This window comes from Plectropomus leopardus, chromosome 17 (genome assembly GCF_026936395.1).
Source record: "Plectropomus leopardus strain MGB_pleo_1.0 chromosome 17, ASM2693639v1, whole genome shotgun sequence".
Classification (NCBI taxonomy): Eukaryota; Metazoa; Chordata; class Actinopteri; order Perciformes; family Serranidae; genus Plectropomus; species Plectropomus leopardus.
The window spans coordinates 28,071,491-28,099,300 of record NC_142192.1 but is presented as its reverse complement, the minus strand read 5'-3'; the positions used below and the strand labels follow the sequence as shown (position 1 = coordinate 28,099,300).

The window sequence follows — 27,810 nt, the reverse complement described above, 5'->3', positions numbered from 1 at the left end:
GCTGGTTTTAGTTTTCTTATTTCTGAACGAAAATCTGTTGGCTGATAAGAACACGGACGAGGAGACGTTGTGCTGCTTGGCGCCGCTGACAGTTTACAGAGCAGTAAGTCGCAAAAAGAGTCTGAAAAGCCTGGAGCTGTTCATAAAACATTCAGGATTTCCAGACCACTGATTACACACTACTGAGGTTGCTCCTGGCTGGTAGTATATTCACTTTCAGCCACGTTTGTTGTTGCTGTGTGTATTGTACTGATGATGAAATATCAACAATTTGAAATATTGCCATTATCATGATAGGATTTTTTCCTATCATATAAAAAATTACATCGGTATTATCATGTATGTGATATGGCACACCCCTAGTTGTAATACCTCACTGCTGAGTAGAAATGTTGGATTATGCTCTATAAAAACACTTCAGGGATAAAACAGTGATTTTTCCCAGTAGGAATGACATCATGGAATCTAAATTTAGAGGCTAGAACAGGATGTCCTTCATGACCTGACAGATCAGTGTTTTGAGGCTGCAGGGGTAAAATGAGATGGTGGAGGTGTTGGCCGTGTCTACCCTTGTGGAGAGCACCTTCCTTTGGGACCCATCCATCGGCATTTCTAGGAGTGGGAGGGTGAGGGGGGTTTGACCAACACTGAGGAACCATTTTGACGCACTTGTCTGTGCCCATTTGGTACCCAGACCTAAGCTGCCTCTACATCCTCACCAAGCCCAGCAGTGACAGCAACACGACGCACCCTCGCATTATGTAATGTTTGAATGAAAATGCACCAAATAGTTGGAAGAAAACAAAAATGAGGAGAAAGAAAATCAAAGCATTCATGGTTTTGATTTTCCAGCCTCCAGCCACTTTATTATTTCACAATAATAATACAAATTCAAGCCTTTCTATTTGCTCTCATTTGTGAGGAATAACTGGCATTACACATGCGTGTGGTGATTTGAGTTACTGCAGTCAGACTTGAAGGAATGACATGATATTCCGCAGTCGGTGCTGCGGTTTTCACCATCAGTGGGTCCCATATTCCCGTGCGTAATTGCGCATTTTCACCTGCTTGTTCTTCACAAACGATTTCATTTCTGGCCGGACTCGCCCGTGACATTATGCAGTCTGACTAATCGTGTATTTAGGTGCTGTGAATTCCCTCAATCATCTGCAGCGGGTCCAGCTTCTGGATGCCAGATGTTCAGTTGGTGTAATCCTCTTTTTTTGGAACCGGTGAATTAAACAGCACATCTTTCAGCCACTGCACAACCGATGCTTGTTATGAACGTATTAATCCCTATTTTCTAGTTAAAATATCTGGTTCACACACAGGGCCCGTTCAATGATTTGGTCAGGTTGCGCGTTACATTACTTTCACGTTACAGCTGCAAAATCGCCAGAAGACGTCTCTGACAGCTTAAAAATCAATAAAACATATGTGTTTTTGATGTGAATGATCATGATGTTAAACTATGAGGATGTCAAGTGTTCATTTTATCCTATTAGCTGTTAAAATGGAAATTATGATCGTACCTGTGCCTTATGAGAGTACACTACGCTGCTTCTCATCCACTGAGTCAGACTTTGCAGGTGAGTAATGGCTATTTTAGTTGATTAAATTCATTGTTATGGTGTTACAGAAATAGTGAAAAATTTTCAATTTGGTTTAGAGCTGTTGAAAGACGAGTAAAACTGAGGATCGTTACTGTAACGCGTAACCACCCTGCACCGGTTCTGTCGAACCGACTGGACCTGGATGCGAAGGACTGGCACACTAATCTGGCGCATATTCCCCTAAAATAGTCTGTTTTCAAGCAATAAACACCCCCTCCATCACCTGCAAATCTCAGACGTTATCATAAACTGCAACGCATTGATTTAGTGATAACTGACGCCAGCAGCAGACACCTCGAAAACAGTAAGACCCGTTTTACAGAAAAATAATTGCGTTTTAAGCTCTTCAACACATAATTTTAACAGTAAAATAAGCTAAAATAAATTATAACGTTACATATCAAGTGTTCAATGTCATTCAAACATCATGCATGTGCCTCCACACACGTTAACCCTTTCTTTAACCGTTTAAACACCCTAACTGTAACGTTACAGGCAAACTTCACACACAATCGACATTTTAACTGCGTAATAAAGTAAAAATCAGGAGAAATGAAGCTCTTCTTACCCCCATTTCGGCGTAGTCAGTCGGGTCTCCTCAGAAGATGAATCGCTTTTGGGCTTGATTCAACCAGAATAGCTTTAAGGCGGGGAGACAGGGCAGGAAACAGCCGTCTGATGGCGAGAAGAGAGAAAAAATGTCTCCCTTCAGCTGACAGCTAACGTTATTGCTCCACTGACACAAATTAATTAACTAGCTAACATAATATCCTAAAATGTCTTTTTTTTAGGGGGAACGGGCGTATGATAACTTGGCGAGGCAAAGTTTCCTCGCACACCTCGGCGAAGCTGCACCCAGTTCAGGTGAAAGTCAAACTGGTTTGTATTTTTTTGGTTTTAAAGCGTTAAAAAGACGCGCAGCCGTTGGTGACACCGCACGAGCCTCCTGCGCGGTGATGCCGGTGGAAAGTAGATCCGGACGGCAGCAGGCTTCTTCTTCGGATGCTGTGTCCCTCCGCGGCTGTGCTCAGGCTGCCGGAGCACTCAGGGTTCCCTGGCTGTCACTCCGCGGAAGCAATCGACGAGGTAGTTGTTCACATTAGACTGAATATATTGATCAAATAAGCGTATATCCTCCTCATCTCAGCTTTAAGGCGAAAAATACTATTTGGAAACAAGATAAAGTGTGAGGAGAATGGCTGATTAATGTGAATATTAAGTTGAATTTATGATCTAAAAGGCAATAAAAAAAATACAAAAATAATTCAATTTGTACTCCAATGCATTATTATGGACAGATTCTTTTCTTAGAAAACATAACAAAAAACAAAAACTGTTAGGTCTTTACCCATAATCACCTATATAACTTTGAAGGGGACCTTCTACACTTTTCAGGACCCAATCCTCCAGGAGGGTCTGGGAGGTCTGCCAGGAGAATTGTTTAGAAATTTAACTGCTAAACCAACCATTTTTATGACAAATTACCACCTAGTAAAGGATGAAGTATTCAGATCTTTCATGTCAGTCAAAGTAGTAATGCGAAATTTACTCTTTTACAAGAAATCCTCCTTTCAACTTTTTACAAAAGTATTGTCATCAAAATATGACACCATGTCTGAGCATTATTGAGACTCTTGAAAGATTGATTTAAGACATCATTTAATGCCAATTAAGACCTTATTATTTGTATTAATGGATTCAACAACATTTTAGGATCTGTGGGAACCCTGCTATTATATAAGAATTGTTGCCATCATAACTATTCAATCAGATGACATAAATCTTCCTCTTCCTGTTTTTTGTTAAGCTGTCAGCAGCTGTTCAGAATGCAGTTTTTCTGTTGCTATGAAAAGACTGAAGCATGAATAAAGTGCACATCTGCATCATCAATGGCGTCAGGGGAATAGACTGGCGCATTCAGACTATTCTCCAAACACAGGATATAGGCTGCATCATTATGGAAATATATGTCAAACAGATGTGAGCAGAAGTGCAGAGCACAAATCACGGGATTGTTTAAAGATCATGCTGGTGATTACGAGCTGAAAAGAGAGGCGAGCAGGGCTGCAGAGGAGATTAGAGGACAATGAAATAATCAAAAAACATGGAAAAAATAAGGAATAGAAAGAGTGAATTTAAAGACAAGAAATAAGGCCTAAGCTCCTTCTTTTACTGGCATTACACGGGAATAAAGACGGTTTACGCAGCGCTAATGCAGGGAATGAAAACTGTGGCCAAGACACACAGCGAAAGCAGCATAAACAGAAATCACATGGAAACAATGTGATGTTCATGGTCGGTCAGAGCAAAGCTGCAGCTTCACTTGCTTTATTTCTGTATGCACCACCTGCTGTGGAAGATTAGACAATTATACTGCTGTTTTTAGAGCCTTCAAATGGAGCAGGAGGCTATGAATGTTGTGCAGCTGCCATATCACAAGCATCCATCCATCCTGTGATTCAGCCACCAACAGCGATCAAATGAACGAAAGGGGAAGACGATACCACATAACAAACGAGCAAATAAGACAGTGATCAAGTGTGCAAATAACTGCATGTGTTGCTATGCAAATGTTTGTCTGTGTTACTCTGTGCCGGCTCGTCTGGGCGAGTGCATGACTGTGCCTGAGCTCAGAGGCAGCCACCGTGTTCAGATGGGATCGATACTAGCCTCTATTATAATTGAAGTGTGGCCTGGTTTCTGCACTGCGTTGTCATGCCTCCAGCATGCACCATCAATCAAGTGCTTTTTTTCCCAGCAAATTCTAAAACAGAGCTCGAAAAACTGTGTCAGTACTCACACATCCTGCTTTAAAGAGTAATGCCGGAGAGACGCGACAACGGGAAAAGTTAATGAAGCAGCTACATTGGCCATTTGTGCGATGGCATGAAGTACAGCTAATAAAGAAGCAATACAAATATATACATATCTGTGTAAGTTGTTATTAATTGAAAGTAAACACAAAGAACAGAAGAAAGCATGTATGTACTCATGGACTTTCTTTTTTTTAATCTGCTTTATATATTTTTTTGATGCGTTTTTTAAAATACGCTTTTTTTGCTTTTAAAGTTCACAAGCTGAGTGCCATCAAGTTCCATTACATCGGAGAAAAGGCAGACATTTCTACGGCCAATATCTCCCAACACTTAGCAACCCACACCAAAACAATCTAGACTGATAAATAGCACTACAGGTAAGCAGAAAAATATGTACTTTTGATTTTGGGGTGAACACTCCCTTTATGTTTATGCTTTATGATGCCCTAAAGACCTCCTGTAAAATTCCTTCTCATAAGATTATATGCATTAGCTTTTTAGGTGGTCCGAAATAAAAAGAACGCTTTATGTAAACTACTTAATTTGCTTTAGATGTTTAATTTAAAGAGAGAAAAAAACTACTTTGTGCTATTGTGACATAATAAAAAGGAGAGAGGGAACATTCAGTACTGAGCTGTGCTTTATCAAGTCCTTTAGCCAAAAGCAGAACTCAGCATGGGACTAGGTGTCTGAATATTTCTATTTTTTAAGCTGCACTAGCAGCATAGTCAGCCCAGTTGCCAGAAGAAAATGATGGCACTGTATGTTTCTGCAGTCCATGAATAAGTTAAATTTGCATGTTTCATACCCCTCATATCAACATTTTTAAAGGGATATAGTATATTAGCTGACTGCCATCTGGAGGCAGAGGAGACGTGAATAACGTCCTGTCAAGCTGCAGATCACCGTTCAAGACCAACAAATAATTCAATAAGTCAATTGCAATATTATATAAAGTCAAAGACCTTCTGAAACTGACTTCATTATACATCCCATACTGCTCCTTTGTACGCCTATATCTAACTTATTGTGTGGAAGTGTAGGGAAATACATGCATACATACAGTGCATTCAGCATTACTCTCAGAGCTGTTAGCTTGACTCTAGACTTTTATTTGCGTGCTGCGGTCTTTGGGGGAAATTGTGCATCTTGACTCTCTGAAGAGTAAAAATAAAGCTAAAAAAGGGAGTTGGGTTTTTTTCAAGCAACAATGCTCTAAATAAATCAATGCAATTACAAATGGGACACCTCCAGGCTAAGAAGCATCAAGTTTTCTTCATTACATTACAATTTGAAAACTGATTACACAGTCATTTTTCTTATAAAAAGACAGAATACTAGTTTTGTTCACTGCACAACACCACCCACCTTCTCTGGCTCTTCTCTCTTCCTCTTCCTCACTCGGATGCTCTGGGCAGCTCCCAGGTGTGTGCAGCAGAGTTTCAGCAGCAGTGCTGTCGGGGGGGGGGACCAAAACTGAACAGGTGAAATGCTCAGTACACCTTTTCTCAAAGGTTAAACAACAAAGAGTGTATTTTAAGGTTGGAGTAGAAAGCAGCGATAGAGGGGAGAGCCAAAAGAACAGAACAAAAACATTTCACAGACCTGGTCACCATAGCAACAGCTATCAGGTAACCACGGCACCCTAATCATGCAGCGGACACAAAACAAAATTGAGGAAATTGTAAACAGGGTGAATGGGCGGAGGGAGATAAAAACAGAGCTGAAAGAAAATGATGCATGAAATAAAAGTTGTCATTTTTTGGTAAAAGCCTGCAGATGCTGATGACGGTTTAATTATCTGAAAAATGGTTGCGGAAAGGTGCTGTGATGGAAAAATGCTTTGTCACTGTTCCCATAGGAGACAAATGGGAGCTGAGTTTCATTTGTAATCTCATACGATCTGAGGATTGATTTCTTAGCAGAGTTGAGTCCAGTCTGTCACACAGCAGGAGACGGCCGCTGTCAGCGAGGCACAAACACAACTGATCAAACTGTCTGTAGCTTTTAGAAAGGATTCTGTGAAAAATGGGAGTGATGAGGACAGATCTCATCACCTGAATCCTTTAATACAGCGTTAGTGAACAACAGTTCTATTATTATAACTGTCTTTATTTTGAGAGTCATTTTGTGGGCATCAACAGCTCGGATGAGTCAGAGCAGCATTTGATCAATAACCTTTTTTCCTCATGAAAGCAGCCCAAAAATCATTCTGGGAAAAATGTATCATGAAGCTGCGATAGAAAACACCTTAAACTCAATAGAGTGGTGCAGGAATCAGACAGACAACGTGGAAATTAGTAAGCATTTTAGTAATCCTAATAGATGCCTGAAATAACATCTGTGGTAAACACAAGATTAAGAGACTTTCATGTTTTGTTCTACGACTTTGCCTTCGTCTTAAAAAAGACGATTGTTAATGAGTGACTAAATGAGACTATAGAACATCTTATCGAGCCACACCAAACACGGCTTTAGAGCCTGGCGTGTGACCGCACTGTAGTTCATTTATTGCCTAATCTAACATTAGTTTATATATATTATATCTTAAATTAAAGATAATCTTCTGAACAAAACACGTAAGTATTAGGGGTATAAAAAACTGGTTTCATCACAATACGATACGTTATCATTACTTTGGATAATGATATGATATTTGCCAATATTACAAAGTCTACCAAGATACGATTTTGATTTGATTCGATTTAGGGGCCTGCGATTGATATGGACCGATATTAAATGCTCATTTAACACAGTTGGTTACAAGAGAAGCTTCCACCGCTTTTTTTGCTTTTGGCCAGAAAAGATAAAAGCAACATATACATAATTGGTAATAATTAAAACTGCTTCATTCTGTTCCAAAAACACTTTCTGGGGAAAAAAAACAAACATTTTAATTCAAATCATGATCTTTTTTCCTAAAACTGTCTGACTCGAAGATAAACTTCTCCCAACATCCTCAAACGTGGATTAACAACAAGATCTTTTCACTAAAGTATAAAACTCAATAACTGTCAAGGATCACAGACAAAAAAACTGTCTTTTGTAGGTCACATTTCCCCCACATATACAACATGCTAATGTTTTTAGCATAAAAAAAGCTGCAATAATTTTCTGCAATAATGCAAAATCCGATGGAAAAATCCCATAGGCTTTTTGATGAGGAAACCAGAGAGATGTTAACTTCTGGGTTAATCATAGTTATCACTGCAGTAAATAGGGGTACTAAGTATTTCATTAATTAATAAGTTTTCACTGTGTGCCATCTGAAGAAATAATTACGCACAACATTGCTCAAAAAACACTGATCCAGCTTGCTCTCATGTTTGTCCATGGAGATATTTTTGGACAGTCTCAAGGTCTTGATTGGCATGAGAAATACCACATTTGGAGATCTGTGATGCAGGCAGTAAGACAATCACAGGAAGTCCCAAATTACACACTGCACCAGTGCATATTTAATTATGAGAAAGTCTTTACAAAAAGGAGCCGAATAGACTAAACATGCAACTTTCAGTTATAACCCAACAAAAACAAATGTTAGCTGAGTTTATTTACTTAGTGCCAACCCAGAGAAGAAAACTTTATATCCACAAAGTACACGGCTGCTGTCACACATTTATGTTTACTGTTGTCATGGTGTTCAGCATCACAGACAGCGTACAAGCACTCCACATAGTGAAGCCGCACTAGTTTTGTTTATGTTGTTAGTTAAGCATCTCTTTGCAAACTCATAACGTCATTCCCGTTAAGACAGCTCAATGTAGCTGTTTCACATTTAGCTCTGAGCATCAGACCTGCGCGCATCCCTCTGAGCGGCTCTACTGGAGCAGCTGGGGGGTTAAGTGCCTTGCTCAGGGGATCTCTGTGGTATTCGCTCATGCAGTCAAGGGTGTTACCCACTCATTTCCCTCGCCAAGACTTTCCTTTGTCCGTCTGGGGATCCAGGGCACAAGCTCTAACCTTTAGCTTACAGACTCTGTAAATGTCACAGTGTAGATGTCCTACTTATAAGTCTAGTACACTCGTGCTGGATCACCAGTCAGCAAGTTTAGTTTAATTACACTTTAAGGAATCAGTTACCAAGAGAAAAAAAACAAAAACCCTTAAACAAGCTCTTCAACCTATCAATCCGAGGGCACCAAATACCGCTGCTTTGTCACATCCTTCAGCGTGTAATATAGATGCTTAAGACAGTCTTTCAACAATGTCCAATGTAGCGGCAATCCTTCACAATAAGAGCAACCAGCCGGTTCTCATTCTGAACTCATAAAACACAGCTGCTTTGACACTGCTTTTGGCGTAAGATCACAACAGCAAAAGCCACGTTTCGCATCCCCATGAAACGCCATGAACGGTGTAAGGTGATACTGTGATGGGAAAGAACTGTTAGCAGTGTTATTATATGCTGGCAGACAAGTGGACGGCATCTGTCACATCTGGATGATACACGCACTGCCGGCATCAGGTTGAAACACTGCTGGTAATTACTTAATAAGAGGAGCATGAGGATGTTCATAGTGTGGGAGGGAAGGTGGATGGGTCCCACAAACAACAGACTTTCATGTTCAGGTCTTATCATTATTGCGTAATCCTAACCATCCATCAATCTATGAGTTTTAAATCATTACTCAAAATGGAGCTGTTTTAAAAGTAAAAATGCTTAATAAAACTTAAATGATGTTTACTTTGTGATAAAAAAATAATGAATATAGTAATGCCCTATTACTATTTTATGTACACACCTGCACAATCTAAACAGAAAAATAATACAAAGATGATACAAGTTATACATCACAATGATGCAGTGTAGCCAACTGAAACCCCCATTTCTTACCATCACAGTAATGATGCTTTTTCTTACAGGAGGCGAGAGAAAGAATGGACTGCAGTGTGTGTGTGTGTGTGTGTTAGTGTGTGTGTGTGTGTGTGTGTGTGTGTGTGAGGAAGTACCTTGAAGCGGGCAGGATGCCATGCGTGCTCTGATGGACATTATCACTGCATCGCCGAGCACAGACATGTCCTGCAGATATAAACATGGAGACATACACACAAACAGATACACACAAACACACACATCTGAGAGGTAAATAAGCAGACACACGACAGGTATTTGCATGCTTCAGGTGTAATTATTTCACAGGTACTGGCAAACACACACACTCTCACCTGCTCACAGATCCACAGGTGTGCTTTGGGCAGGTCTCTTGTCGTGTGACAGTAAGGGACTCTTCTGGTGTTGAAGTGGCCAGTGAGAAACAAATACAGTAAAACACACACACACACACACACACACACACACACACACACACACACACACAGTTTGTTTTGGTTTTTTTTTTAAAAGTTTCTTCCTTTTTTTGTCTCTTTGTGTGAGTCAGCTGGCTCATTGCCTTAGTTCCAAGTTTTTGAAAGAAATCAAGCCAATTTGCTCAGCTTTCAAAGGGTTAATTGAGTCCCTGGCCTTTTTCTCAGTCTGTTCTTCACACCACAGGGTTCAGCTCCCCTCAGGTTTAAGGTTTTATTACATCTCTTCTTCCAGCCACCTCTCCTGATGGAGCACTGGGTATAACACGTTTTGGAAATGCTAGACTGCTGAATAAATAATTCACACTAACATAAAGAAGTTTCTATTTCTGTATTTGTATGTGTGTTTCTCGCTCAGCTTCCACTCCTCCACCTACGCCTGGTGCACTTTCTGCTCCAGCTGACATCTCTGATCTTATAATAGAAACACTGGCCAAACTCCAGCAGTGGTTGGATTTACAACAGGAATGTTTTTCTTTCCAGTGAGAAGAAAAGGCAAATATGTATATAAAGTTTGTCAACTAACCAGCTTTACACCATATTTTTGATCATTTCCACAGAATTCCCTCAAAAAATGTTTTACTCCTGATGTAAAATGGGACATCTGTTGTTCATTTAAGTAATTTTTTGGCTGCACATAACAGCTCGAGCTCGCTCTCTCAGTTGGCCAGTCTAAAAACAAAAAAATCCCCATTCTTTGGCAGCCAGTTTTAGCTCTGGGAGGCTGAAATTTGGCATGGAGGTGAATGTTTAAAGAGAACCAGATACAGGGTCAGAGGCAGAGACCTGCTCATTTTCATTAGAGTTGCTCAAATGGCAAATGAAGCTGAAAAAGCTTGATTTCCACAGTAAAAAAATACCCTTACCTTCCACATCGTGGGGCTTGTTGGAGACTAGAAACTAACCGTGGCCAACCAAGTAACTTCCTGTTTAGCTCTCCCCTAACTTGAATGTAAATTTTAAAAAATAATTGTGCTGCTCTTTTAGACTTAAGGAAGTTATCGGACCAAAATGGATCAAATCTGGCATTCCTTTGTTGTTATTCTCTGTTAGGCTGTGTGCCGCCCCAAAGTAACTAATGTCAAGTCAAGTCAAGTCAATTTTATTTCCAGAGACCATTATCACAAAACATAGTTTGCCTCAGAGGGCTTTACAGTGTACGACATCCCTCTGCCCTTAGACCCTTGTCTGACGTAGCAACAGTAACTAGGGGGTACAGGATTTGGGATTGGTCGAATGGCTAAAACGTGGTGTGGCAATAGGATTGGCCTCAGGTGCACAACTGCTAAATGGATTCACAGACTTGCCCCAGATTTTGTGGAAATACTGGTAACTAGCCAAAGGACAACCGGTTAGCTGTTAATGCTAATTTGCAAAAAAGGGGATATGCGTGGATGCATGGACACAGATTGTTGCCACTATTGCACATTTGCTTGTTAGTATGAAAAATGTCTTTCCATCACTAATATCCACCTTTTCTTAAAACATTTTTCAACCTCAATGGAAGTTGTATTGTGTTTTTTTGTGATAAGCATGCTTTTAAACAAATTAAATTGCATGCATTTATGTATGTCTAAGCTCTCACAGTGTTTGTCTGCAAAATAAAACATCCATTAGTCTCCATAAAAGCTGCCAGGTATCATTTCTGCTTCACCACTTCAGATGCTCAGCGTTAAAAACAAAGTGTGCATCCTAATAGAACTGTGACATGGTGTCCTCTCCTTCATGTCCTTTCTTTAATACAGACTCTGACACAGTTTGAAAACCAAAAACAAATCTCCACAAAGTCTGTCGAGTGTGATTTCAAATCCACTCTCTCAGCTGCTCCGCACTTAAATGCTGAATTTAAAAACATCTAGATCACACATTCAAGGACCATTAATTGTATCAGACAAAGTGGGGCTGCAGAGTTGTATGTTGATCAATAACTACTGAGGGGCAGGATGCCACTCTGACTTTGCTCCCCCAAACAGGACGAAAAAAGCATCCACTGCCAACTCTAAATGTTTTCCAAACTGCTCACGATAAATATTTCAGGAAGGGGGGAAAAGGCATTTTGGGAAACTCCATGTGTCAAACACAGTCACGCCTCCCCCAGCTGGTGCTCTGCTGTGGCAAAAGATGGCTGCTGTCCAGGCCAAAAATATATATTAAAAAAGCCACGCTGCTGTCTCTTTAAGGCCGTACTCTACTGCGACAGCCAATTGAAAGCTGGAGAATGTGGCTAGACCGTCCTTGTCGACGACCTTGATGGAAGAGGAGTGAAATAACGGAGGATGTGTGAGAGCGGATGGGAGTGATGAATGAAGGAGGGGGACAGAGGGAGAGGTTTATAAACGAGGATAAGTCTCTCCCGCCTTTCTCTCCTTTTGCTCTCATATATACTCTAATCCCTCTTTCTTTCTCCATCCATCTACACCCCTCTCCCTCCACCACTACCACCACCCATCACACACATACATACACACAGCGCTGCCTTCATGCCTCTCCTGACAGCTCTGCAGAGTGTTGCATAATTCCCAGTGTGGGGGAGTGAGGACAAGATGGAGGGAGGGATGGAGGTGAGGAAAGGAGAGAGAGGCAGAATGACTCACAATGCAACAAGCAGCACAACGACACACTCAGTCATCTAAACACTTTCTCACCACAAGGCATCAATGTTACACTTAAGACCTGTAACTCTGAGTGATCATGTCATTTCTTTTTCTTTTCTACTTATTCTTCTGCATTTAGGGTTCAGGATTAATTCACAAATGCAGAATGATAACAGATGCAGGAATTTCAAAAAGGTGCACGTCAGCTTAGTTAATCATATAAAACTAACAAGGAGTGAAAATCATTCTCTCAATGTAGACGAGACTGTTGTGGATCATGAATAAGAGATGAGGTGTCTGCTGTCATTGTGGGATGAACCTTACATTAGCGATATTGTACAAAAAAACCCACTTGTTTGTGTATCAGAGCCTACCTTTTTTCAACAGTGTGTAAATACACTGGCTGGTGCAGAGATTACCACCGATCATCTCTTTGTTAGCATTCATATCATGTTATTTTTTTCAGTTTGTGTTTCTGCTTTGCCATTGTCTGCCATTTTGATGAAATATAAAGATTTAAGATCATTTTCAGACATCATAATTTCAACTGGAATTAATACACATCTTTCTTGGTCAACACCATAACCACATATGTCACTTTTCTTTGAAATACAGCGAACAGCCAAAACATTAAAACCACTGGCTTGTGGAGTGAATACCATTGATCATCTTGTTACAATGCAATGCTCTGCTGGGAAACCTTAGGTCCATGAAATCATGTGGATGTCACTTGACATGCTCCACCTACCCAAAGTACCCCCCCTCGATGGAGACGGAGGGCCCGATGTCAGTGCCCCAGCATGACAGTGCATCATCACAAAAACTGCTCAGGAATGGCCTGAGGAATGTAAAAAAGAGCTCAAGCCTGCCCTCCCCAGATATGTTAGTAAATGTTTAACATATTTATCTATTAATTACCGTGCAAACTCTGGGCACAGATGGAGCAACAGAACATCAGGCAAACTGAAAGTGAAACTTAACTGTGAATTCTGCTGGGTCTAAAAGTTTGCATTCACTTGTAGCAACTACTCCTCTCATCCATCAATCTGATCTGATCAGATCAGCTCTGTACAAATCCACAGATCAATTACCCAGTTACAAATTGCTGCTGACATAAAATGCAACCATGGAGAGCCCAGCCTGCTCTGCATTTACGGATCGGCAAAACCCTCACAGTGTAGAGATGGGACACAGGATGATAAAAAAGACAAAGGGACAGAGAGAACGATAGAGAAGAAGAGAAGCTGGAAGGTGGACTATTGCACGCAAAGCGTAAAGCTCCTTTAAAAAGCTTGATTTTATAAAAACAAAAACAAAAAGAGAAAAAAGTGTGCTCTAAAAATTATAATTAATAACAGTTTGCTGGATACAATTTTAAGAAGGTAATAGCATTAAGTATAAAATGTATGTCTTTAGTCCCTCTGCATTTCAGTGATTTTTGGAGCACGGCCCCTCAGATGTGTCCAGCTACTCACCTGAGTAATGAAGCCACCACAGACATCCATCTCTCTGTCTCTCCCCTTATCTTCCATGATGTTGATGTTTCATTTGGCCTGCAAACAAATGCCATCACTGTTTCCCTGGGAACACACACACACACACACACACACACACACACACACACACACACACACACACACACACACACACACACACACACACACACACACACAGTGGATGTTTAGAGGTGTCGGGATGACCTTGTAGAGGAAATCACTGGCCATTCATCATGTTACGGCTCCAGCGGTGCGAGGAACAGGAGATTTGATAAGACCTTGAGATGAAATTGGTTGATTTTCCACTGCGGGGCCACACGAGACTTAGGTGTGCCAGGAGAAAGCCGAGACCCTGAAGTAGTTACAGTACAGTATCTGTTACATTTCTCCCATAATAAAGTATGTTTATTGGGCTATAAGTATTTATGTCAGGAATTATTTATGTGTATTTTTACTGTTGCCATTTCATGTAGCACAATAGCTATTCCAAAACTAGATAATGTGCAATTTTATACGATTTTACAAGACAGAAAGTAAAGTAAATAAACAGCTGTCCATCTGTAATGACTACATGGATGGAAGGGATAAATCAGTTTGATTGAATGATTGACAAGTCTCTTTGAGAAATGCTGTGCAGAATTAAACTTGCTGTTTTATAGGAGTTCATGAGCACAGAGAAATAATATCATTTTATGTAACAGCACCAGAAGTGTTTTTCTGTAACAGCTTTAAAAAGACAGTTCATCCGCAAATCAAACACACATATTTTTCTTCTTACCTGTAGTGCTATCTATCAATCTAGATTGTTTTAGTGTGAGTTGACGAGTGTTAGAGATTTTGGCAGTGATATGTTGGGTGGGTATGGTTCAAAAACATGTATTTTTGATTTTGGGATGGACTTTCCCTTTCAGTATCAACTCCATCAACTGTTTTGCAGAAGGCATTAAGCATTTATCAGCATTTACATTTTAATGTGACTACGTCAAGGACTGTATGGCATTTATTATTTATTACTATTATTATTATTAAATATCAGTGAGGTTTTGTAGAGCAGTGCTCTCACACACTGCACCAACGACTAGAATTTCAGATGTGGAATTGTGTTCTGAATATTAACTAGTTTAAAAACTAAGCAGCATTTTGTTTTCATTTCTTAAGAATGAATCACACTGGCCGAAAACATTTTCACATTTTAGTGGAATTCTGCAGACAGCTACAGTTTGGATGTACCGATGTCATAAAAGAGACTTTAAACAATACCGTAGCTACTGATGGACATTTGGGTGTCATGTAGGAATCAAACCTGTGATGTTTGAGCTACAGTACACTCTCATAAAACACCTACACCTGCCTGCTCAACATTTCTGCAGCAGTGTTTCTTGCAGTTGTGAGCTGGCCAACACAGTGACAAGAGGAATGAGTTGGCCTCTGTTTAGCCTCTGTTTAGCCCTGGAGTAAAACTCACACCTCTGATGGGGTTACTGGCCCTTTCCTCCAGAGTAATGGAGGGAAGCAGCACTGGGACACGTTCTGTAATGTTTGCACATTTATCTTGTGTGGCATATTCTGTAAATATACAGGGAGAGCACACAGTAATACCTCACAATTAAAGGTAATCCAGTGCATCATAAGGACTGATAAGAGTGTGACAGTTGTCACAGCAAAATGTCAACTCTAAAAACAAGAAAAACAAACAATGAAATGGAGAACATTTTACTTAAAATTAGCAAAGTTACCTGCCAACAGAAGAGGAAATTTTCTTTTAAGATTTTTGTAACAGGTAAAAATTTATCTAGTCTCAAAGAAACACAGATATCTGAAAACCAGTGTGGCCAGACTAAAAATGGGCACATCTGTCTCGATACAAGATTTAAGAGTTATTTTCCTCAACATTTAAAAAAAGGTAAATGCTAGTGCCATTGTCTTACAATAAGGCTATATGTTGGGGAACTGTATCTTAAAACTGGCATAACTACACCAAACAAAAATATTACAAAAGGACCAAACAGCTTAAAACAAGTCATAACATATATTGCCTTGATTTGAGATAATTCATCTTAGTCTGCAATTTATGATGAACATCTTGTGTATCTTAGAAGAAGAGACAGAGACATAAAGAAAAACTGCACACTGTGTATTGTTGTTGCTTCTGAAAGTCATTTTGCAAATGAGAATAAGTGCTGTGACCCGATGAAAAGCTTCTCTAATCAGCCTGAAATGAACTCGGCTGTGAATCAATACAAACAGTCACGACAAATATTTCTCAGCACAAACCTGTGAGGAAAACAACAAACCTCAGCCACTGAACAAAAGACCACAACAGAGTTTTACACAAGAACAATGCAGTTCTTCTAGACATCTGCATTTTGGTGTTTAGAAACCCCTTGAAACCTGGATTGACATCAGTTTTCTTGTGCCGTGTTCAGACACCTTTCACAATGCATTTAACCCTCTGGAATTTGGTTGGATTTCTTTGACAAATAAATGGGGACAAAGGCAATGATGAAATTGGCAGGAAATGTACCACAAATTTAAAAAAAAAATGTTTTAAAGGTGACAAAAAAATAACCACAAAACTGGGTCAATATGTTTTATCATCCTAATTACTATAATTTTATATTTAAAAAAAAGTATACAATGAGGGTTAAGTGTTCAATGTATGCTCTTACAAAAGTTCACATTCTATCCAAAGAAGTAGTGCCTCGCGAATGCATCATCATGTTATGCACTAAATGTAAAGATACGAGGTTAGGTTTAGGAAGAGAAATGACAGAGTAACACTGTACCTTAGAATGACTCAAAGCTCCTTTGGTTTCGTATGGGACATGAAAACTGGGGTAAGTCCTGTGTTTGTTTGACCCACCACTCCACCTGATACTTTACGCCAAAGGGGGGGTTCACGGGCACATCAACACAACGCAAGCAAAGCTCTCTAAGTCTTTTGTTGTTTTTTTTTCCCCTCAGAGTTGATTTGTGACACACAGGGTGGATAATTTATCTGTCGATCTATTCAGAGCTGATCTATAACAGACCTTATTTCAGTCATCTCACCAAAAACCCATTGACTTTGGTCTCGGATTTCTGGGTTTTAGGACTTATAACTGGGGCTCACTATAAACAGAAACGCCTTCCTGAACAGGGACTTTATCACCAGTGCAGGACGTGGAGGTTATTTTGGTGACAGTGTGTGAATGCTCTGTAACTCACCCATTTTATGTGGAGTTGGACAAAGTGTTGCTCTGGATGACGGGAAGGCTGAAGCATGCAGGGAGTTCTGTGGGAGTTCATGAGAGAAAACATATCAATATATACACAATATATATTGTGTCTGTGGGAGTTCATGAGAAGTTAGAAGTGCTAAAGTGTGATATCTGATATGAATTTTTTGCTGTGGTGTGCAAACGGGGCTTTGTCACGTCCCTTAGAAAATTTCAACGAAGCAGCCCGTGCAGTATGTTTCACCTAGAGCTATGAAACTTTGGAGGCGTGTGTAACACCCCTGGATGGAAAGATCAGCAGATCTATTTTTATAGACCTCATTTGCTGTCAGAAAAACATGAAGTTATGCAGACAGTTTGTCATTTCAGATCGTAAAACTCTGAGATTGATAGACAGCGAGGCTAAAAGGCAGCCAACTAGGGAAATGAAGAGCAACGCTTGACATTTAATCAACATTAAACTTTGTCCAGAGTTCAACTCACTGTCACTTATGCCACTGCAACTTTTGGCTGAAACTGATTAAACATCTTGTTTAAGCTTGGGAAACAGTAGATATTAAGGTCATTTACTTGATTTAAAAAAAAAACAACAACTTTTTATTTGTTTCTAATTTTCAGGTTATTTTCTTGTACAGGTGTCAAAGGGTTAATAACTAATATTAGGCAATTTGCTTAATTTACAGTTGCAGGATTTAATCGAGATAAAGCTGAAACTAATGTGCAGTTTTATCAAGAAGAGATAAATACATTTTTCAAAATATTCAAATCATTACACATCATTATAAAAATATCAAAATCATCCATTACAGGACTTGTGCCCAAATATGACAATACAAATAGATTATTTCCTATATTTAAGGAGTATTTCAAGACTGACCAATACACAACAGCAGTATAATCTTCATACAAAGCTTTCAGATAAACAGCTACACTGTTACCACAGCTTCACCGAGGACTAATAAAGCTGAACACATCAACCGACCTGTGAGATCTTTGCACTCGTTTTAAACCGCTGCAGATCGTTTATAAGTCATTCAGGGCAAAACACTCAACATCTCTGATTTGCTTGTACAATATTAAACACCCTCTGGACTTTCCTGGATCTGTCTCGTTAAATGTTTCTGTAGTCAGCACACAACACAGTGAATCAGCATTTACTCACTGAGCCACACGCTGCTGGAACAAATCGCAGAAACATTTGTGGCTTGCCAGGAGTGTATCTCTAAATCTATTCATGATCACTGCGGCATTTTCCTGAAACAAACAAATAAAAATATATATACGACTACATACTTTTGCCCATCCATTTTATTTAATATTCTTTGTCTTTGTGGTCCCTATAAATTAAATCCCTATGTATGAAATGTGCTGTATACATTAAATAAATTACATCAACAGTCAACTGGGACTCTCCTGAATCTGAAACCTTCCATCCATCCATTTTCTTCCGCTTATCCGGGGTCGGGTCGCGGGGGCAGCAGCCTAAGCAGGGAAACCCAGACTTCCCTCTCCCCGGCCACTTCATCCAGCTCTTCCCGGGGGACCCCGAGGCGTTCCCAGGCCAGCTGAGAGACGTAGTCTCTCCAGCGTGTCCTGGGTCTTCCCCGGGGCCTCCTACCTGATCTAATCTACCTAATCTGAAACCTCCTCATTGTAAGGCCCTTACTACATGTATACAGAATACAGAAAACAACTTGCCGACATAGCTTGTATATAGCGGTCCCTCCTTAGCAAGGTGGTAAAGTTTACAGGCCAACATTTCCAAAACACCTCAGGGCTATACGCGATTTATTATATCAGTCGAATCAGATTTGGCCATTCTAAATGAATATTTGGCAATTTATATTTTTTTTAATAAAAAACTTTTACAGTTTGAATGGGCTCAGAGGGACATCCAGTGTGACAGCGGCATTCATGTTGATAGTTAACAACCTAAAAATGCCAACAACAGATCGCAAATGCACAACAACATGTCTTTTGCCGAGACTAGATATCAAACAAAAGCCAGACTGTGTCGTATAAGTTGCTTCCAGAGAAACTACGGGCATGCAAAAATTGAGGAGATAATGTAATAATTTCCCAAACTTGCTGTTTTACACGTCCACACGGATACAACGTAATGAGATTTTTGAAAATTCTTCTTTTTCTGAGACATTTAAAAAATATGTTTCCAAAAACATATAGATAGGGACTTAATCTGCTAAGAGATTGTACATGATTGTATATGGTTTATAAATACAAATCAAATCTGCTGTGATATGTTTGAACAGTTAGCCTTCAAAATATTCTAGTTTTGCTGACACAACATTACTCATAGGCGTATTTTTTCTTTTTTTTCTTATGACCAATTGTTGTTTATTTTCAGCACAACATGCAGGCATACATCAACAAATAATTGCTGCCAGTAGCACAGCACATAAATATCAGGGCAATGAAAGACAAGTTTAGTAAAAAAACAAATACATATTTCATATTCACTTAGGCGTCTCATTATCTGTCACTCAGTTTCAGTTTTCATGTCCTGTTGTTTTTAGTCACTGGCTTTCATAAGTGAAATGATGCTTTTCGAGGCTCAGGTGCTGTTCTCGCACTCCTCCGTTAAAAGAACAACACGCCCATTATCCCTCCTCCAAAAAAAAACCCTCAAGTCCCCCCTGTGTTACATAACACTGCAGTTAAATCAAAAGCATCAGGCAGCGGGACTTTTTTCCGTCAACTGTCTGTTGTTTTGCTGCTGAGTTCCTCTGAATTATCAGTGCAATCGAAATTAATGGCGAAGCTGTTGATGTGTAAATGATCTTATCAATACAGGCTGTAAACTTTGCTGTACATCGTCTTGTATATCTGTATGAGATCCTTTCCCCGTCTTTAAGTGCAAAGTTGTGTGTGTGTGTGTGTGTGTGTGTGTGTGTGTGTGTGTGTGTGTGCGTGTGTGTGTGTGTGTGTGTGTGTGTGTGTGTGTGTGTGTGTGTGTGTGTGTGTTTGCTTGCACACCCTGCTTCCAGGCACAAGTGTGTTACTACCACATTCCCTGCCAGTCATCTCCTGATCACATGGCCTGCCAAGTCAGGATACGGTTGCTAAGCAACACCCTCTCAGCCTCCCTCTCTCCCTCCCCGTCTCTTATGGTCCATCAAACAGTGATAGCGTGGGTGGAGGGGGGAGAGTGAAGTTTATTTATAGAAGCCGTGGCAAAAGAGGGGGAATTACCGTGTTGAGTCTAAAATTAAACTCGCCATCTCCCCTTCTCTCCCTCTCTCTCTCTCTCTCTCTCTGTCTTTCTCTCTCTGTTTTTTTCCCTTTGCTCACTCGCTTTCTCTTGCAGATTCATTCATAGATGTGGTGAGGGTGACATCGGATGACAAGGATGCACGAGGAGAGTGGGAGTGGGAAGCAGGAACATCCAGTTATGAGAAATTATCTAATCCCAACAGATAATTCATTTTACATCCAAATATGAACATATTTCATCCAGATACAGCTGCAAGTCTGCACATTAATACTGAATGTCTAAATGTTTTGCATATAAATGAAGTGAATATTAACACGTCATTGTACAACTCTTATCTATATATTCATAAGTTGCACAGCAGCTGAGACAACGTCTCTGAAACATAAAACCTTAAAGTACTAAATCAAATACTTTCCCCATTACCGTTCCTGTCACAGCCACCTTCACCCAAAGTTAAATCACAGCTTCCACGAAGGGGAACCATTTTAGATGGTGCTGTCCAGGAGATGGTGTTAAAATGGAGAGCCCATCAGACTGTAACCACAGCTGTCCTGGTAATGGATGGATTGGATGACAGGATGACAGTGTAGAAGACGTGTGGACACAGACGGAGAGAGTGAATAATAGGTGCGTAGAAAAATGGCATGGAGAAATATATTCGCATTCAAAGATGAGGGCAGATAGACGAAGACAGCAGATTCTTTACATTAGCATTTCTCCCATTAAGCATGCATATGATAAATACGAAGACATTAAATGGTTAACTGCGCGGGTAACTTCTTGTTACCAATAGGTGGCGCTATGACTATGATACCAAATTGTACTGCAGATGTCTTCAGGCCTGCACTCTCATCAAATGTGTGAAATATTGTAAAGATCTGACACTCTGGTGTCAAGTTACAACAGTTTTCGATTTCATGTCTTCAAAATTGTTTCATGTTTTCAAAATTCTCCACCCCACCACTGGAACGCCAATTGGCAAAAACTCACAATATTCACAATATACCAGTATCAATGTCTTAAGGGTTTTTTGCCCAATTCTGAGACTACTACCACTTCCTGTTTACTTCCTGGTTCATGGCGGAACATGTAAACCAGACGCCTCGCCACGGTCACACGGTATGACGAAAACTCAAGCTTCTGATAACTTTTGGTGTCAAAGGTCTTTGGTTGGAGATTACAAGATTTGAAGTCAAATGGATGAAATCTCTAGGAGGAGTTTGAAAAAGAAGGACCCCTGTAAATGGCCAAAAATGCACCAAAATTTCACATAAAACTGAGGTCTTGGGGTGTTACACATGCTCTAGATGAAACTTGCTGCAGGAGCGGCTTCGTTGAAAATTAGTAGGGGGTGCCACTGATTTTAAAAAAAAATGAAATAGCCCTCCAAAAGGCAATTTATTTGAAAAATCAGTTTCAAGAGGGCCTTCACTGTACAACTTGCGGTCCGTGGTTGGGCCCTAATGATAATAATCATAGTCATGATCAGAATATTAATACTCACAATTTACGGCACACTTTTTAAGATGCACATTACAAAGGGCCTTAAGAAGGCAGCAAATTAAGCTTTTAAAAGAAAACGTAAATATAACGATTACGAAAAAAAAAAAACTTCATATGGGTTACACATCTCGTCACCAACAGAGCTCCTCAATGCTCTGTTTCTGAAGAGGAGGACCCTCCTGTTCACCAACACACTGTTAGAGCTCCTCACTGCTGCGAATCCTCTCAGGAGAACATCCCATTCAAACACGCAGTCAGAGGCGATCACTCGATCTCTTCTCAGGAGAACCTCCTGTTCACCAACAGAGCTGCTCACTGCTCCATCTCTGCAGAGGAGAACCTCCTATCATCAACATGCTATTAGAGCTTCTGACTGCTCCGAATCCTCTCAGGAGGACCTCCTCTTCACCAACAGAGATACTCACTTCTCCGTCTATTCTCAGGGAAACCTCCTTTCAACCAACAGTGCTGCTTACTGCTTTGTCTCCGCTAAGCAAAACCTCTAGTTCACCAACAGAGCTCCTTAATTCTCCGTCTCCTCTCAGGAGAACCTTTGTTTTTTTCCCCGACTCCTAATGATTACACCTGGGAGAGTTAAGAAGACAGAAAAGGCTTGTGGCTTTTGTCATTTTACCACATACACCTTTTCTCACACACGTATGAAATCTCAGCAGCTCTAATGTTTAGCATCCATCTTATTAACTGGCAGGTTCTGTAACTATTCTCCCATTACTAAAGTTACTGCTCAGAAGTAAATTTAAATGTATTTTGTACATTTCCAATTCACATCTGGTAACAGAAAAGTCTACTTGTTTTAATATTTTGTTTTAAAAAAAATGTCTAAACTAAAATGCTGAAATTTTCAGTCCAACCAGGAAGTAAGTGTTCCTGATCACGCCTCCCTGAGCATTCACCTTGACGGGCCCACAAACCCCCAGCACACCCCCTCCACTGCCTCTCCCATTGGATGAGACGCAGCGCTCACGCAGGCTCTGATTGGCTGCCAGGACCCAGCCTGTTGCTGGGCTGTTTCCATGGAGATCATTATCACCATTTTTCCCTCGCCTCTGAGTGAAGAAGAGGAGGATGAAAAGAAGATACAAATGATGACAATGAATGGAGGGAGAGATTAGCAAATGGCAGTGTAATGTGAGGGATGGGAGTGTGTGTGTGTGTGTGTGGTGTGTGTGTGTGTGTGTGTGTCAGGATGCTGTCAGTGAAGCTGAAAGAGGGATGTGGGGGCGGGGCGGGGGGGCGACAGATTCGATGGCGGGGAATTTTTTGGGATTGCTGCAGTTAAAATGGCGCACTTTTCTCAGATGATGTCTCACTCTGCATCATAATTTTCCTCTTGCAGAACCCAACATACTGAATTGTCAGTGAGAGGCATGCTCGCACATACTAATCCTGAAAATCAGAGCACTTCTGCTCTCTGTGTGCAGCAGAGCACTGAAGAAGAATCACTCTAAAGTTGTGAGTAGGCTTTAGAGAAGTGTGCTACATCATCTGCACACGAAACAAACTGTAAAATCAGTCAAGGGTCCATATTTTACTAGGGAGATTAGTTCAGCTCTCATATCCACACATATATCAGATTAATCTGTGCCAAAAGTACTAAAATTAGACAATGGAGGAGCCTAGCCCACACATTGATTTTCCAGAACATAAAACCGTCTCCATGCAGACAAACTGCGACCTATTACAGGTGGAAGTTTGTGCTTAAAATGTGATAAATTGTGAGAATTATCACATTAAGCGCTTCAGTTTATTAGGCAACATCATCATGAGCATTTCCTTCATGAGCACTATTTCCTCCAGCAGCTCAGCTCATGGAGTTCCTGTATTGAGGCGTTTTAATGGCTGATATGATTCATCTGAATCTACGGTGCAGCAGAGTCGAAAGAAACGAATAGCTGTTCTGAAAAGACAAGAACAGTATGAAGATGACGTTATAAAGCCCACTGAGAGCAACTCAGTCACCAAAATAAAGGTCGATATTATGCATTTCTGCAAACCGCATACAATTGAGACTGTCGTCCTTTAAAATACGACCACAAAGAGAGTTTTATAAGCAGAAATTATGACCCATCCTTTACGTTTTACAGTAACCGGCGGTCGTCATGTAGAGACAGACAGGGCACGCACCCCACAGGAATGTGACATTTAGGCGAGATGCCTGCCAACCACTGTTCAAGACCAACAAACAAAACCTGTTGTGATTTTGTGAGCCATTTTTGACGGCTTTTTAGCTAGAGAAGCTGTTGTTTCAGACATCTGCTTTTCCAATCGAGTATTTGAAGTCAAAACATTATATTTTCCTAACCATTACCAAATGGTGTTTGTGCCAAAATGTAGAAACACTTAATCTACAACACTGTTGAAATGTATCCACTGCATAATAATGTGCAAATGTAATGTATGCCTGGTTTGAAGAAATGCACAATGTAAACATTTTTCTCTGGTTGCAACTGTGCAGCCATCTCGCCTATGTGTCACACCATCCACCATCCACCATCCCCTCCTCAGCTCGTATAAGACGTTATACGTACAGTATAAAATACACAAATGTTAACATATCTGTGGTTTGCAGTAATGTGTAATGCCAACATTTGATTCTGGCGACTGGGCTGCTGATACACCTGCTCGGAGACATCTAAAAGATTAAACAGAGAGGAAGGATTAGGAGTGACATATGGATAAACGGATGAGCAGAAGGAGGGAGGCATTGATCGATGATACACTACGGAAAGGTGAGAGAGACTGAGGCTGTGCCAGAGAAGAGGGAGAGTCCATATTTACTTACTAGCAGCAACAGAGATCTGATTTAGTGTCGCTCGTTATAAAGACGCCTTCAGTCCCAATAACACACACACATACACACACAGTCTTTGTAATTTACAGTTGAGTGCAGATTTATGTGCCTGACATTCAGTGCATATACAGTAGACACCTGCTGCATACTATAAATGCAATTTACCACTGAATGTACGATTAATCTTCCTCCACAGAATATTTAATACTCTGCCTGACAGCCTTGAAACTGCAGGTGAAGTACTTATCAGCCTTTTGAGTCAAGAATAAAGGCAGTTTTTTTCTTGGTTGCTGCGTGTATAGATGAGACATAAGGCAGCCTTATTCACAGGGGCCTTGTTGGTGACTGTTTTTCGAAAATAAGAAAAGTGCAATTTTTTATTTTCTTAATGTTCCAGCCAGAGTAGAGATTTGCAACAGGAATAAGATTAAATGTCTAACGCTGCATTCATGTGATGTTGGGAGGCTGTAGATTCAGAGTTGGGAAGTTGTAAGATTGGAACAGCACGGAAGCTTCAAAGAAGATGGGCTGAATTTTAACGATAAGAGAGTTTAAACAAGAGGTTGATAGTTGATTCCAGTTATCTATATTTAATTTTTTTCTATATTAAATTTTTATATTTAATCTAGGTCACCTCTACATGGACAGCAGTTAACATTAATACCACGTTTCACTATACATGAGGTCAAAAACTATTTTATAAATTAATCAATAAAAAAAGTTTCTCACCATTGACCAAACATTGACTTTTGCCCGCCATGTTTATGCATTTACGACATCAAGTTGGCAACTTTTACTATTATGAAATAATGTTGTTATTAATGTTAGTATACTCGCCTGGCATGCTTTACAGTTAAAGGCTTGGTTTTCTACAGCTAATAGATGCATTTACTAAAATATGAGAGGTACATTATTAACTAAATGTGTTATCTAAAAGCATTTATCCTCAGTACAAGGGCCATTTAAGAACGTGTAAGTCTCAGCTTGGCATTTTGCCGATTATCTGCATCAGTGCTTTATTACATATATAATGTTCGCAGATAAGTAAATAAATTAAAAATTAAATCAATTAAAAAGTGTGCGTTTTACACTCAAGCAGTCTGCAATACATGCAGAGAAAGTGTCAGCATGGAAGGAACTTTTACTTTGTAAAACCTCAGGGTGCTATTTTTATTCATTCATTTTTTTAAGTTTAAATTTTCACTGAAATTCATTAAAAAAAGTTGCCAGGAACTTGCTGTATATGATGTTGAATGTTTTGACTTGCAAAAGGCCTTTAAACAAATTTATTGTACTTCAAATTAAAAATTCCGATATGCATTTGCAATGCAAAAATAGGTTATTGGTCTCATGAAGTACTTATAATCAGCATCCCTGAAAAATCAATATCAGTCGACACCTATTTCTTTGGCTACCTGCTGGAGAGAGCATTAGTTAGCTGCTCAGATCACGCATAAAAACATAAATGTTTAAATTTTTGTCAATACTGACAAGGATTCAACCACCAGCAGAGTGTCATGAACTAAACAGCTGAGAGATATAGCACATTTATTGTTATTATTTGGGCTGTATATTTATGAAATTCAGAGCAAAAGGATGATGAATGATGCTTTGGAAGAACTGTTTCCTGCTATAATATAGTCAGAATCAAACTGGCCATTTCACATTGCTGTAATTAAATTAGTAAAAGACCTTTCCTGAGACCCCTAATGGAGACTTTGAGAAACGGGTACTTGGAGATAATTAAAGGGGCGACACATACAGCTGATTTCAGTCATCGTCGGTGCAGTTTTTCTGGTTACAGTGCTGCTTTTAATTCTCCGATTAAACAACACAATAATTAAAGAGCCTTTCCGAGGACTGATCTGAGAGACACTAAAAATCGATTCACAGTTTGCCTCAGTGAGCATAAGAGCATGATTTCCCAAATGTGCCTTCTGCCTGCAACAATGTGAGCGTTGCATAATGCCTTACATCACAAGGTGGAGCCAACACTTTGCGGCTCTGCAGAAAGATGTCGGGCTGTTGGAAGGAATCTCATTCTACAACGCCACTCGTGCTACTCACTGAAAAGACTTCACCCGTAGTTAATGTAGACCGTAGGTGGGTGTGAATGATGGACACAAAGGAGAGGAGGAGGAGAAGAAACGCTCTTGTTCTTCCTGTCAGTGTGGCTTTGACCTTCAGGCGTACCTGAAGAGACAGTGTGATGAGGTGTGAAGGAGCTCTCCCTCTTTTCCTCCCTTTGACCTTTATCCTCCCCCCTCCTGTCTCTCTGTGTGACAATCCTCCCTCTGTCTTCCTCATACTCGCTGTCTGTCCCCATCTCAGATTCAGTATCCACTCTGTAGCTAACTGCTCTCTCTGCTGGAGGACGGCTGAAACTACATCCTGGACATCTTTCGTCAAGCAGAAATACTCCACTTGCTTTGCTTGGGGGCCACTTCTGTAAAATGACAGGGGGCCAGGGGCCCATCACAGCAGCCCCATACATGTTACTAGGATTTAAGGACATTTCAAAGAGTTTAGGACATTTTAAGGATTTTAAAATATTTCACGTATTTTAGGTTTTTTCTCGTATTTTAGGACATTTCTTATGTTAAAGGATGTTTCTTGAATTTTAGGATGTTCCTAGAATTTTAGGACATTTTAAGAATTTCTGGATATGTCAAGGATTTTAAGGACATTTCTTGTGTTTAAGGACATTTCTCGTATTTTAGGACGTTTCTTGAATTTTAGGAAGTTTCTCTGATTTAAGGTGATTTCTAAGATTTTGGGTCATTTCTCGGATTTAGAGACATTTCTAGGCTTTTAGGATGTTTCTAGGATTTTATGATGTTTAAAAGATTTTTTCGATGATTCTAACATTTCAGGACATTTCTGGGATTTTAGGGCATTAGGGGCTTAGCTATGACCTCTGCTGGGGGGCACAGGCGATCCTTTACTGGCACTTTTTTTTTTAATAAACAAACTCTATTTAAATGCTATTTTATGCACTCTGACACCTTATGTAAACTAAAAGTACAAAAACTATTCCAAGCGTGAATCACTTAATTTTTATTGTTAATTAGAAAATGGTTGGGGGGGGCCACCTGTGTTCCTATCAGGGGCCAGATTTGGCCCCCCGGCCATATGTTGAGTAACACTGCAGTTACAGGACTATGGGAGCAAAATAAAACTGTGTTTAATTGTGAATCCAATGTTTCATCTAAGCCATCG

General features: G+C 40.0%; 1 protein-coding gene and 2 long non-coding RNA genes across 4 annotated transcripts in view; all 3 read right to left on the bottom strand.

Moving 5' to 3' along the window:
- Positions 1–2,586, bottom strand: part of atp1a3a (ATPase Na+/K+ transporting subunit alpha 3a) — a 36,926-nt gene extending 34,340 nt beyond the window's left edge. The window contains exon 1 of the mRNA XM_042506466.2: positions 2,182–2,586. Within this exon, the coding sequence (XP_042362400.1) occupies positions 2,182–2,187 (6 nt within the window). The 5' untranslated portion in view covers positions 2,188–2,586. The remainder of the gene's footprint in view (positions 1–2,181) is intronic.
- Positions 2,587–5,797: 3,211 nt separating this feature from the next.
- On the bottom strand, positions 5,798–9,665 carry LOC148186684 (uncharacterized). The gene is made up of 3 exons (XR_015779421.1): positions 9,599–9,665; positions 9,383–9,452; positions 5,798–5,883 (listed from the first exon to the last, which is right to left on the bottom strand). It is a non-coding gene; the product is annotated as an uncharacterized LOC148186684 (long non-coding RNA).
- Positions 9,666–11,616: 1,951 nt separating this feature from the next.
- LOC148186683 (uncharacterized) overlaps positions 11,617–27,810 on the bottom strand; it is a 34,244-nt gene continuing 18,050 nt past the window's right edge. The window contains exons 4-5 of one of the 2 annotated variants that reach the window (XR_015779499.1): positions 13,806–13,910; positions 11,617–11,982 (exon numbers count right to left, since the gene is read on the bottom strand). This is a non-coding gene — a long non-coding RNA (uncharacterized LOC148186683). Of the gene's footprint in view, positions 11,983–13,805; positions 13,911–26,294; positions 26,785–27,810 lie in introns of those variants that run through there. The other variant, XR_015779500.1, reaches the window with a different exon arrangement.